At 56.1% G+C, this 13,049-nt stretch overlaps 1 protein-coding gene across 2 annotated transcripts in view; it reads left to right on the top strand.

The window, feature by feature from the left end:
• Positions 1-257: 257 nt before the first annotated feature.
• Positions 258-13,049, top strand: part of LOC140510390 (LHFPL tetraspan subfamily member 7 protein-like) — a 33,343-nt gene continuing 20,551 nt past the window's right edge. The window contains exon 1 of one of the 2 annotated variants that reach the window (XM_072618990.1): positions 258-689. In XM_072618990.1, coding sequence (XP_072475091.1) covers positions 444-689 — 246 coding nt within the window. In that variant the 5' untranslated portion in view covers positions 258-443. The remainder of the gene's footprint in view (positions 690-13,049) is intronic. The other variant, XM_072618989.1, reaches the window with a different exon arrangement.

Genomic DNA, 13,049 nt, shown 5'->3' on the forward strand with positions numbered 1-13,049 from the left:
AGGACAGTAGAGGCGCGGATCAAAGCCCCTGACGCTCACCCATCCTGGGTGAGTGAGCGCTGGTCCACACCGCGCCCCAGAAGAGGGTCAGGAGGTGTGTGGGGGGGTAGGGGGGTGCAGCCCCGGGTCGGTCTCTAGGTAGCCCTCAGCCAGCGCTCCTAATTCCCCCTCCCCTCGCGGAGGCGGGTCCGGGGGCGGCCTCAGCCGCCCCGCCCCATCGGCCCCCGCCCCTCCACTCGCGCGCGGGCGGCAGCCGCAGCAGCCGCCACTGCTGCCAGCATCGCTGGTGCCGCAGCTCCGATCGCCGCCGCCCTGCATCCGGCCGCCCGTCCGTCCGTCTGTGCGGCTGCTGGGGCGGCCGAGGCCGAGGCTAGAGCCGGGGCGGGGGCCCGGCGGGGGCCGGCCGGGCCGCGGGGTGGGGGGCAGCGGGGCCCGAGCCCACCATGCCGCGCGGCGTGGGCGTGGGTGGCTTCTGGGCGCTGCTGTCATGCGGCCTCGCCGCCCTGTGTGCCCTGGGCCTGCTGTCGCCCGCGTGGATCGTGCCGCCAGCCCCCCGCGGCCCCAAGACAGCCCCCCCGCCGTCTCTGGGCCTGCTTGGACCCTGCCTGGCCCCCGCCCCGCGGCCCTGTGCCCCCTTCGCGCTCGGGGGCCTGCGCAGCTTCGGAGACATCCCGGCCAGCGCCTGGCAGGTAAGTGCCACCGCTTTCCGCCCGGTGCCAGGCTGGTGGCCCGGGGCTTCTCCCGCCGTGCCCCTCCTGCGCCAACCCGCGATCCGCTAACTCGCACACCAACACAAACACTCACACTCACACGTGCGTGCATTCACGTTTGCTCACTCTCACGCACACATGAGCATCACCCAGACCGTTTCGCTAGCCAGGTGCTGGGAAGAGCCTGGGCTTTCTGGCGGGCACAGGGTGCCCTCTTGAGGGAAGAAGAAGCGCCCCGGAGCCTGGCCCTGCTGCTGCTGCCTCCTTGGGCCAGTTTGGGCAGGACCTTTCTTCTCCCTGGCCTGCCTCAGTTTCCTCTCTGCAGCTCGCAGGGGAAGATCTGGTCCAGCCCTCCTTGCGTATTTGCCTTGTTGAGGGGAGGAGGGATGACCCTTATCCAGAAATGACCAGGGCCAGGTTTGGGGCTTTGGGATTAGGGGGGTTTAGATTCCATACTCAGCCCAGCTCCCTCCCCTGGTGGAGGCTTCTAGGCACACACGGGCAGGGCTGAGCCCCACGGGAGCCTACTGTGGCTGCCCTGGTGCTGGGAACTAGGTAGGTGTCTGCCCTCCCTGGCTCTTCCTGCTGGGCTGTAAGCCTATTGGCCAAGGAGAGAAGTCAGCTGGGTGCCTTGGAGTCTGCCACCTTGTATAGGCTTTTCCCAAGGGGAGGACTGTGTATGTATGGGGGGGGGGAGGGGGGGAAATCCTCAGCCTCCCTTCTTCCTCTGATGAAAAAGGTACAATGGGAATGGGGAAAAGAAGTCCCTGAGACCTGTGCAGGGAGGGGTAGAAATAGGAGGGGGAGATGGGCACTAGAATCATGGGGCTGTTCCCTGGGGATTCTGGAGGGGAAGGAGGACAGGGAGAAGGTCCCCGTGCAGCCACATCATTTTCTGTGAAGAAACTGGGCCTGTTTAAGAGGGGAGGGAATAAGAGCTGGGCTGGGTCTCAGGACCCAAAGAGCTGTCTGATTGTCCCAGGGACTGTGGGGGTGGAGAGCCGGACCCCAGAGGGAGGAGCAATAGCCAGTGGGCTAGAGGGCCAAAGAGAAAGACATGAAGGGCTGGAAACCTCCCTGCCCAGGAGAACTGCCCATCTACTGAGTGCTGCCTCCAGGGCACCAGCAGTCCCTTGTGTGAGGCCAGAGAGGAGAGTCTAGGTCAGACGTAGCCTGGACTCGGTGGCCTCTGAGATCCCTTCTTGCTCCTGAACCTCTTAGGCTCTCCAAAGCCTCTGAGCTGCCCTGGCCTCCACCCAGCTCCTGCCCTACATCCCCCCTCCATCACTACAAACTAACCTGGGAGGAGCTGTCTCTGGGGGTGGTACCTTTCCCTCCTGCCTCCCTCCTGGTTCCTCCTGCCTCCCTCTTGGTCCCTCCTAGTCCCTCTTGGTCCCTCCTGACTCCCTCCTGGTCCTTCTTGCCCCTCTCCTGGTCCCTCCTGGGCCCCTTAGGCCCAGCCCCCTGCTAAGGAGTGCCCTCCAAGGTTTCAGCCATCTTGACTTCTCGATGTCTGCTGCTCACCCCCATCTCCTTTGGGCTTCTCTTCCTTGGCTCTGCTGTCATCTCCTGAGCCTTCTCCACACCCCTGCTTCTTTCCTGAGATCCTGTCTCCTCCAGCCCCTGCCCATACCTAGGCCCTCTCCTCTCCTGTCTTCCTCCTCTAACTCTGAATTTGACAGTCTCATTCTCCTGCGTTCTGATGTGGTCTCAAGGCTGCAGAGGAGGCCCACGTTCTCCTCACACCTCCAACTACTGAGCCTGAAGTGCTCTACCCCCACCCCAGCTGCCAAAGCTGCTCTTCCAGTCTCAGGATGGGATTACGGCTCTAAGGCCCTGATCACTGAGAACTTCCCTCTCAATGACCAGTTCAATGCTCCTAGGGCATAAAAGGGGCCATCACAGCTTCCTTCACAATCCATCCCCCACACTGCCAGGCTCAGCTTTCTTGGGCATGGATCTGCTCACCCTCTTCTGAGCCAAAACCTTTAGTCACTCCCTCTCCCACTGAGACAAGTTCAAACTTTTTCTGGCATTCAAGGCCCTCGAATTAAGTCTTGGTAATACCTAATAACACCCCTCCTTGTCCATCTTCATCTAGATTACTCCCTACCACATACTCTCAACTCTAATTCAGACCTACCCACTCTGCCAAATCTGTACCTTGGCTCCTTCCATTCCCCTCCCCCACCTGGGGAGACCTCTTCCAGACAGCCTTCCCCAATACACTGCCACCCCTCCTGCAGCATCTGTGGCAGCTCCCTGAAGGCAGAGACTGAGCCTCTAAACTTTGTATCTCCCACACAGGCTAGCCAGCATCTGCTCGTGGCCCAGCTCTTCCCTAGCCAGGTCTCCCATTCTCCATGGGCACCCCCAGTGCCAACTTACCCATCTGTAGCCCTTTCTGGGTTGCAGTGGTATCCTCCCCACACCTTGGGAGGAAGGCAGGACCAGCCTGTGCATTTCATTTTACAGATGAGAAAATGGAGACAGAGAGCATTGACATGGTTTGCCCAGGGACATAGCCAGGAAGGGACGGAGACTCTGGCCTTTGGCAGCAAGTGTTGACTGAGATCGTTAATTGGGTAAGGGAGGGCATGTCCACAGCAGGGGGTGGGCATAGGAGGTACTGGAGACCCCACCCCAAGCAAAGAGCAGAGAATGGGTAAGAGTCTGTAGATGATGGAAGAGATTGTCCAGTCAAGAGGGGGCCTGGCTCCACCTGCAGCCCTCCCAGGGGCCCACCTGTCCAGGGTCCCAGAGGCTACATCTGTAGTTGTAGAAGAAAGCTGTCAGACTCTGGACCCCAGCTTTCTCCTGGCATCTCTCAGGGTCCCTGATCTGGAGGGGGTGGGGGAACCTGATTCTGTATCCTCCCCCTCTCCACAGCCCCTGTTTCCCAGCCCACATGCATAAGGAAGGAGATCCACAGCTGCTCTGAGCTCTGCATTCATTTCAGGTTCCTTCCCAGCTCTAAAAATAGTCTTGGAGCCCGAGTATTTTTGCTGCAGAAAGAGGACACTAGCAGATCCCTGCCACTCCACATAGGCACATGCCAGCAGCATAGAGAACTGGGGAAGGGGCCTTGCACCGGGCACGTTCAGAGCCCCCTCTCCAGCCAGGCCAGGGCAGCAGCCCTGGGTGGGGGACCATCGTGAGGCAGATGTTTGCCAGGGTGGAAGGAGGATTGGAGAATGTTGGCAGAGTGCCCCTGGCAGGCGTGTGGGCTCAGCGGAACCCCAATTGCCAGTTCCGGATGGCCTTGCCTGGCACCCTGGGAAAGCCTGGGAAAGCCTGGACTGGCTCAGCTCTGTCAGCTAGGCCTCACTCTATCCCAAGCAGGTGCCCAAGAGCCAAGTCAGATGCCCTGGCTTTGCCCTCTCTGGGCTGCTTCACTTTCCTCTCCTTTACACTGAGGGCGCTGGATGATGTGTTCCAGTCCCTTGGTACTCTGAAGCCCCAGCCCTGCCCAGGGGAACCCTTGTGGGCATCTGGCCTGCTTCATATGGAGGCCCTGAATCCAGTCACTGTCTGTGTTCTCCCTCAGGATCCCTGGGGACACTTTGGTGACATCACATGAGGGGTTGGGGGCCCAGCCAGGGTTTCAGCTGTGACTGAGCCTCCCTTCCTGCCTCCCCTGCTCCACCTGCACTCCACTGGCCAGGAATCTTGGGGATAATCTCTCCTGGTCTCCCTCAGTCTCCCCTTAGGTACACAATCCGATATTAGGTCCTGCCCATCCCCCTTCCAGCTTCTTGTCCAGGGGCTTCCTGGACCTCTCACCTTCCTTCATCTGCTGCCAAATGCCGAATCCTCTCTTTGCTCCCGTCTGCCAAGTCCATAATGGTCAGTATCCTTGGCCTGGCATTCGAAGCCCATCTCCGCGCCCCCCCCCCCCTCCGGCTCTAGGCTGCCACCCTCCAGGGTCAGCACTCTTTTCTTCACTGTAATTCCTGCAGGTTCCTGGCTCCTTTGCTCTCACAGAGGCCAGGGGACCCCTGTGCCAGGCACACGTGCACCATAACTGTCTGTGACTGTCTGGCTCTGGGGTCACCGTGTGACCAGAGAGCAGGCCCTACCGTCCCTGGCGAGTGTCTGCCCCTCAGGCTTCCTTGGCTAGGCAGTCACTTGTTATTACTGAGTCATATCTGACTCTCCTTGACACCATTTGGGATTTTCTTAGCGAAGATACTGGAGGGGTTTGCTATTTACTTTTCCTGCTCATTTGACAATTGAGGAAACTGAGGCAAAAAGAGTGAAGTGACTTGCCCAGGATCATATAGCTGCTAAGTGTCTGATGGAACTCAGGAAGCTGAGTCTTCCAGACTCTATCCCTGTTACCCTGCTGGGGCACCCCAGGGGCAGAGCCCCTTTGCCTTCCCTGAGGGAAGCTGGACTTCTTGCTGAGTGTGGGTGGGGGTTTCATGGTGCTTCCCAGGTGGCCCCTGGCTGGTCGCCCCTGAGTCAAGACCAGGCCTTATGTTAAATGAAGCAGAAAGTCTACCTACTGACGTTCTAATGGGGCAGACAGAGAAAGTGCCCAGGGACAGGTATGGCCCCTGGAAGCCCTGGGAGCTAAGCCTCAGGAACCCCAGCCGCGGGGCACCCTCGGGCATCTCTGCTAGTGAAGGCAGGCACTCCCAGAGGCCAAGCACTGAAGGTCCCTGCCCTCCTGTTCATCTCCTCACATTCTTTCCAAGATTTGCATCCTGTTTGGAGAAGTCCCTGGGCCCTTGTGGGAAGCGAAGAGGCCCCTGGTAAACAGCATCAGGAAACATGGATAAACGCCAGAAGCCCTGCCCCTCCCCACCCCACCTTCTCCTTCCTCTGTGACAGGATGAAGCCTGGGCACTTAAGTGTGGAGGGTGGGGTCTGGCCCTGTCTCTTCCCCCATCCCAGGCCTGGGCACTTAAGTGCAGAGGGTGTGGTCTGGCCCTGTCTCTTCCCCCATCCCAGGCCTGGGCACTTAAGTGCAGAGGGTGTGGTCTGGCCCTGTCTCTTCCCCCATCCCAGGCCTGGGCACTTAAGTGCAGAGGGTGGGGTCTGCTCCCCACCACCACCGCAAGCCTGAACACTTAAGTGTGGAGGGTGGGGTCTGGCCCCCTCTCTGCCCCCATCTTTCCCAGACTCTGGTCCCTTTTAGGAACTATCAGCATAGCTTGGCACTTGATCTGTGGTTATGTCTTCTGATCCACTTAACAGATACCCCTGCTTTTTCAAGTTAGACACAAGCTCGTTGGAGCCTATGGGGAAGGCCTGGTAGATGTGATTATTTCAGTTTTACAGACGAGGCAACTGAGACTAGGGTGTTTAGTCAGTGTAGGCATGGAATAAAGAGCTGGGCTGATCACCATCCACTAGCTGATGTCCGAGATGGAATTTCTGGAAGGAACCTCCAGGGTCACGTAGCCCAAACCTCTCATTTATAGAACAAACTGAGGCCTAAGGAGGTGGGGTGACTTGACCAGGGTCTCACATAATATGGAGTCCAGCTGCTACCCACCATCTCAGGTAGGAACTTCTCCATCCCTTCCAGGATTGTCCGCACTGTGATTCTTGGGGGCACATGACTTCATAGATAGTGACTCATTGGGAGGCTGAGGCATTTGGGGGCCAAGAGGTTGTCTCTTACTTTCCTCTGCCTTCCTCCTTCTCTGTGGCCATGAGTTGTTGGGACTTGATTTTCCTTCCTTCTCAGCAGGGCAAGAGGTAAGCCCTTCTACCCTGGCACTTGAGAAAGCCCCATCCCCTGGGTGATCAGGACAGGTGCTCAGGTGCCAGACTAGAGAGGCAGGGCTGAGGACCTTTGGGTTGGGGCAGGGGCTGTAGGGAAGGAGAAGATCTGCTTTCACCAACCTCACAGATCTGAGTGCCCTGAGGATACAGATACCAGCTTATATCCAAAGATAGCCAAACTCCTGGGGCCAGATGTGGTTTCACACCTGGCCAATCCCCTGACCCACCACCTTCTCTGAGGTCCTCACTCTCTCCTGAGCTGAGAGCCCAGGCATGTGGCCTGGGTCCTCCCTATGCTGAGGAAGAGGGTTTAACCACAAAGACGCCAATCCCAGCATAAACTCAGAAGTAACTTTCTAATGATACAGTGGAGAGCTATGGGAGGTAATGAGCTCCCTGTTGCTGGCAGTGTTCGAGTCCCAGGAATTGGGCCTTGAGTGCCTAGGAGGTCCATTCCAAAGTGAAGGCTGGCTACTTGCCTCCAGTTTCCCTCCTCTCTAAACCTACCCATCTGCTGCCCTGGGCAATGTTCTGGGATTTTCTTCTGCAGGGCGCCCTCTAAGGCAGCTGAGGCCACTGCTGTAGAGCTGGGGGGGGGGGGGGGGTGCAGTCTCTGTGGGCAGTATGAGCTAAATCATCCTACCTAAAGGCAGGTTTCCAGCCCCACTGGGGCCATTCATTTCTTTGGGGGTAAACAATCCATCTCCCTTGTCCTGGGCGTTCCCTTTCCAGTCCCTGGCAGGAACATTTCAACCTCTGAGGGCAGTGAATGAGATGGATGGCCCTCCAGGAAGGGGGCTGGACTGGCCAGGACTTTCAGAGGCTCTGCCACATGCCAGCCTGCATGGGGAATGGGCCACCGTGGGCACCCCTTCCAGGTCAGATGGGAAAGCTTGGGGAAGGGACACCCTTGTCCCCATCTCCTGTCACAAAGGATCCTCATGGGAAGCACTCAGCCAAGCCTCGGTGGGAGGCACCCTCATCATTTGGTCCCCTACCTCAGAGACAGTGGCAGGTGCCCAGGTGGATGGGGCACTGACTCTGACCCTGAGGAACTGTGTGACCTTCAGGCTCAGCCAAAACGCAGCCCCTCTGAGACTTGAGCCCTGGTCTGGCTGCCTTCCTTGACTTCTCAGCTTATCCTGGCACGAGACTGGGCACCCAGCTGGCTCCAGTCGAGACTCCTGACATTGCAGGGACCCAAGCCCCTTCCTCATGCCTAGGGATGGTAGAAAGGCAAGTCAGTCTTAAGTACCCGCTGAGTGCCAGGGCCTGCTAGGTACTGGGACAGAGAGAAACCCCAGAAGCTCTGTGCAGCCCCTGTCCCCAGGGCTCAATCCTGACCTCAGAGTGTGCAGAGTCCAGCTAGAGACTAGTGCAGTCAGTTGAGTCCACAGAGGCCCTGGGAGGGGGCATTTGCAGGGTATAACCCAACTAGGAATCCAGGTCCAAGACTGTCTTCACTGAACCCCACTGCCTTCCTGGGGCATCCCTGGTCAGTGTTGTCACTGACGCTGGATGGGGCTTGGAGGAGGGATGGCACCCACACCTCCAGCTCTGCTCCTGCCACACCCTCTCTAGAAGGTGCCAGGCTCAGGGCCTGGGAGCTGCTGGACCCCACCCACTCAGCACTGCCAGCCAGCCGATAGAGTATTCCCTTGAAAGTGGGACCTTGTCCTTTGTTCCCCTCAGCCTCAGCTGGGTACTCTTGGCACGACTACAACAAAGCCCCCGGGGATTCTGGTCTTTCCTTTTAATGCACCCCCTCCCCAGCTGTGCCTGATTCCTGGGGTGTTGTTGAAGGCCCCACACCCCTGGGAGGGGCAGGAGAAGGGGTGCCATCTGGGGTGTGCTGGGTTGGGGTGCCCTGGGCAGGGCGGGGGACTTCTTTGTGTCCCCACTGTGGCAGGGCTGGCCCTGACTCCTCCCACTGATAATTCTGCCCTGTAGCTTTGGTCCAGCCCCCCTCAGCCTGCAGCACCCCCTTTCCTCCTCCTCCATCCCTCGGAAGCCCCCCTGCTGCAGGCCCGATCACCTCATACCCTGCCTCGAGTCTCCCCACTGATGCCCAGTGTCCATGGTCCACTCATTCAGCTCTCAGATGGATCCTCCTACAATCCAGGTCTAACTCTGTCCCCTCCACCCCTGGACGACTCCCTCTGTTTGACCTTCAAGGTCCTTATCACCTGCCCCCTGCTACCTCTTCAGGCTTCTCCCTCCCCACATGGGTCTTGGATCTGGCAGCGAGGGCCCCCTGGTTTTTCCAGGAACCAGGACCTCCATGTCTCAGCTCCCAGCTTTCTCTCTGGACTTAATCCCCACTGGGCCCTCACCACCACAAGGCAATTCCTTTTTGCCTAACTGGCTCACTCCTACTCCCCAGCTGGGTGCTCCTCACCTCTGTTTCCCTCTTTAAAGCCCCCATGCCATACCTTCTGTCTTTGATGAAGATGAGGCCCTTCTCATGGGTGTTTGTGTGCCCCGACCTCATCTCCTCCCATATCGCCATCATGCTGATGGTCTCTCTCCTCTGTACTCTCTCCCTAGTTACTGGCACCTTCTCCCCTGCATTCCCCAGTACTTCCCTAGACACTGCCATCCCCTCAACCATCATCCTGTGTGTCCTTCCTAGAAAGAGCTGCCTCTGCTCCTGTCCCAGCTACTCCAGTTCCTCAGCCATCGCTAGTCTGGCCATGAACCTCATTACTTACCAGAAATGGCTTGCTCAGTATGTCCCAGGAAGGCAGGCTCTTGGGGCTCTGGCCTGGGCCCTTCTATTTTTCCCTGGGAATCTCCTCCACTCCCATGGGTTCAATAATTTCCCAGCCCTTCTCCTGAGCACTATACTCATGCCATCATCTGCTTCTGGACAACTGAATCAGATATTCTCTAGGTGTCTCAAACTCCATGGTCCAAAGCAGAACTCTGCCCAGATGGCCACCGCTGCAGTTGCATTCCTTCCTGCAGGACATGTCCCTAAAGTCTGCATCCCACCATGTCCCTGCCCTGCTCCAGGGCCTCCAGGATCGAACTCACCCTCCCTTATCCCTTTGTGACCCGACTTCACACTTACCACACCTTGCAGCCAAGCTGGCTTCCCTCTCCCACCTCCATGCCTTTTCCCTGGCTGGTCCCCTTGCCTCAAATGCTCTTTCTCCTTACCGCACTTCTGCCTTTCAAGGTAGTTTAGATAGGTAGATAGGTAGGTCGAGGAAAAAAAAGAAAGCTGGATAGATGAATGACAGGCCTGTTATTGTTCGGTCATTTCCATTGTATCTGACTTTCAGTAACCATCTTTGGGGTTTTCTTGGCAGAGATACTAGAGTGGTTTATTTTACAGATGAAGAAACTGAGGAAACAAGGTGAAGTGACTTGCCCAGGGTCACACAGCCAGTAAGTGTCTGAGGCCAGATCTGAACTCAGGCAGATGAGTTTTCCTGACTCCAGGCCCAGAGCTTTATTTACTGCACCACTTAGTTGTCCCTGGTAAACAGGCAGATGGAAACAAAGATCAGGATGGAAAAATCAACAGATAGATAATGTGAGTGGATAAGCAGATGGACAGACAGACAGAAATGATGGCTGGATGGATGGATGGACAGATGGAAGGATAGACAGACAGATAGTTATGTAGACTGATAGATGGATAGACCTACAGACAGATGGATAGAAGGATGGACGGATAGATGGTAGATGGTAGATAGAGAGAAAGATGAATAGAGAAATGGACAGACAGATAGATAGTAACTAGATGATGGATGGATGAACATATGGATAGATAGCTGGACAGACAGATGGATAAATGGATTGATCGTTATAGATTCTTACTATCAGTCAGGCACTGAGACTGATACAAGCCAGTAAGATGGTCCCTTTTCTCAAGAAGCCGCATTTGAATGGAAGGGACAACTGAAGAAAGGACAGCTGGAGGGGAGGGGTGAGGAAGGGGTGTCCTGTCCAGGGCACACTTAAATGCTACTTGATGGCCTGATCTAGGTAGTGGGGAGCCCAGCCTGATTGGGATGGAAGGTGCATGCCCAGGCAGGGATGGGAACAGCTTGGGGATATATGGAGATGCCTCCCACTCCCCTTTGGGGGTCTGACTCTGGCAGTCAGTACCCATACCAGGCCCCAAGGGACATGGGGAAGGCATACAGCAGTGTCAGGACCCCTCCCCCGTCCTGGCTCAAGGTCTAGAGGCTGATACCAGGGTGTTTCTGTGGCAGAGGTTAGCAGCCTATTCATCCCCTGGTTCTGATTTATCACGGGAGGGAGCTAGGAGGAGATTTTATTGGCTCGTTTCCATGGTAAACCTATTGACTCTGTGTGGGTTATAAAAGGAAGTGTGGGAGACAAACGTAAGCAGGCTAGGTGGCCTGCTCTGGATGGCAGGCTCCTCTCTATATGTAGGAAAGAGGCTGGGCTCCCAGAATCCTGCTCCTGCTCATAAGGACTTCCCCAGATCCCTAGGGACTCCTGCCCAGCAAGTCCAGCCAACAGATATTGTACCAAGACCTGTGCCAAGCAGGAAAATTCAAAGGAAGGCAGAAGTAGTCCTTGTGCCCTTGAGTTCACAGTCTGAGCTCCTAACAAGAAGGTACCAAGACTCAGCCAGGATAAACTGGGGCACTTTCAGAGGGAGGCAGGAGAATTAAAGAAGACTGGGAAAGGCTTCCTGTAGAAGGTGGGATTTGAGCTGGAACCTGAAGGAAGTCAGGAGAGCCAGGAGGCAGAGATGAAGAGAGAGAGTATTCCAGGCAGGGAGCATAGCCAAAAGAAATGCCTAGAGTGGGGAGATGAGGAGTCTTGTGTGAGGAACAGCCAGGAGGACAGTGTCACTGGCTTGAAGAGTACATGGGAAGGGGTGTGGTAGGTATAAAAAGATGAGAAGGGTAGGAGAAGGCTAGGTTATGAATGCCAACATGATTTTATATTTGATCCTAGAGGTCTGTGGAAGTTTATTGAGTAGGAGTAACCCAGTCAGATTCAAACTTTAGGAAAATCACTGACAGCTAAATGGAGAATGGACTGATGGGGAGAGGCTGGAGGCAGGCAGACCTACCCCCAGGCTACTGCCATTGTCCAAGCAGGAGGTGAGGAGTGCCAGCACCAGGGTGGGGGCAGGGCAGGAGAGGAGGGGCATGTCTGAGAGATGTTATGAAGGATTTGGCAACAAGTTACAAAAGGGGGAGAGAGAGTGATAAACTGAGTGTGACACATGCACATGATCCTCTTGCTTGTGAAGTGGGGTGCCCCAGAGAGAGATGTGAAAGTTAGGAAGAAGGGAGACCTCAGAGGGAAAGAAGACAATTCAGTTTTGGACAGTTTGAGGTTAGTGATTGGGACATCCAGTTTGAAAGTCTGTAGGATGTTCAGTCTGGGAAGTCCAATGGGTGCCAGTTGGAGATGAGAGATGGAGGTCACGGCTGGACGAATACATCTCAGAGTCATCCTCCCAGAGTCAGTCATTGAATTCTTGAGGGTTGAACTCTCACCAAGCTCACCAAGTGACATAGTATCGAGTCAGAAGAGAAATAAGGGCCCAGGAGAGTGCCATGTGGGACAGCCACCACAGTGGGTGAGATCTGTATGAAAATCCAGCAAAGGAAACCAAGAAGGAATGGTCCTATGGGAGGAGTGAGCACCAAGGAATACGCTACAGAGAGGCTGAGAAAAATGAGGATTGAGAAAAGGCCATTGGAGATGACCATTCCTAAAGCATGGTGCTCCTAACAGTATCTGTCCTGGGCCAGTGGCTACAGAGCATGCTCAACAGGGAAGGGGAGGGCCTGTGGCTGTCACCCTCCTTTGGTGGATTCTCCTGTGTGGGGGGGAGACTTCTCTGTCATGGGCATCTGGCTTGGAAGGAGATGGCATTCATTGGGTCAAACATTATTTGCCAGAGATAGAAAAGGGAATCCAGAGGGGGCAGAGCCAAGATGGCAGAGTAGAAAGATGCACATACATTAGCTCTTCCCCCACAGCCCACAAAATACCTGTAAAGAAGGACTCTCAACAAACTGTAGAGCAGTAGAAGCCACAGAACAAGGGAGTGGAGGAGATTTTTAGCCCAGAGTGACCTGAAACACTGACAGGAAAGGTCTGTTGCACTGGACATGGAGCAGAGCCCAGCCTAGGCTTGGCCATGTGGCACCAAAAGGAGCAGATCCGAGCAGGCTTCAGGGACAGAATCTCCAGTGGCAGCACAGACTCTCAACCCACAGGAGCAAAAGGGCAGTGAGAGGGTTTTTTCAGCTGGCCAAGAAGGGAGCAGTATGTCCCCATAACTCCGGCCTCCTCAGGTGGTAGCAGTGGAGGCAGCAGCAGACAAGGGCTTCCAAGGCAAGCAACAGCCTGCATCCATAGTTGAAAGACTCATCATAAAGTCCCTGAGGGAACTGAGCCCCGTGTGGCAGCCCTGCCCCAACCTGAGCAGCTGATCTTAGTCTCACACTGAATAGCTGGCCCTGCCCCCACTTAAAGCCCCCGAGGGACTAGAGCAGCTCATCTGAATCTCAACCCCCAGTGCTGGCTTGGCAGAACTGGAGGCAAGGTGATTGTGGAGAGGAAACTCAGAAGTCAAGTAACTGGCTGGGAAAATGC

The sequence above is a fragment of the Notamacropus eugenii genome, chromosome 6 (genome assembly GCF_028372415.1).
Source record: "Notamacropus eugenii isolate mMacEug1 chromosome 6, mMacEug1.pri_v2, whole genome shotgun sequence".
NCBI classification, from domain to species: Eukaryota; Metazoa; Chordata; class Mammalia; order Diprotodontia; family Macropodidae; genus Notamacropus; species Notamacropus eugenii.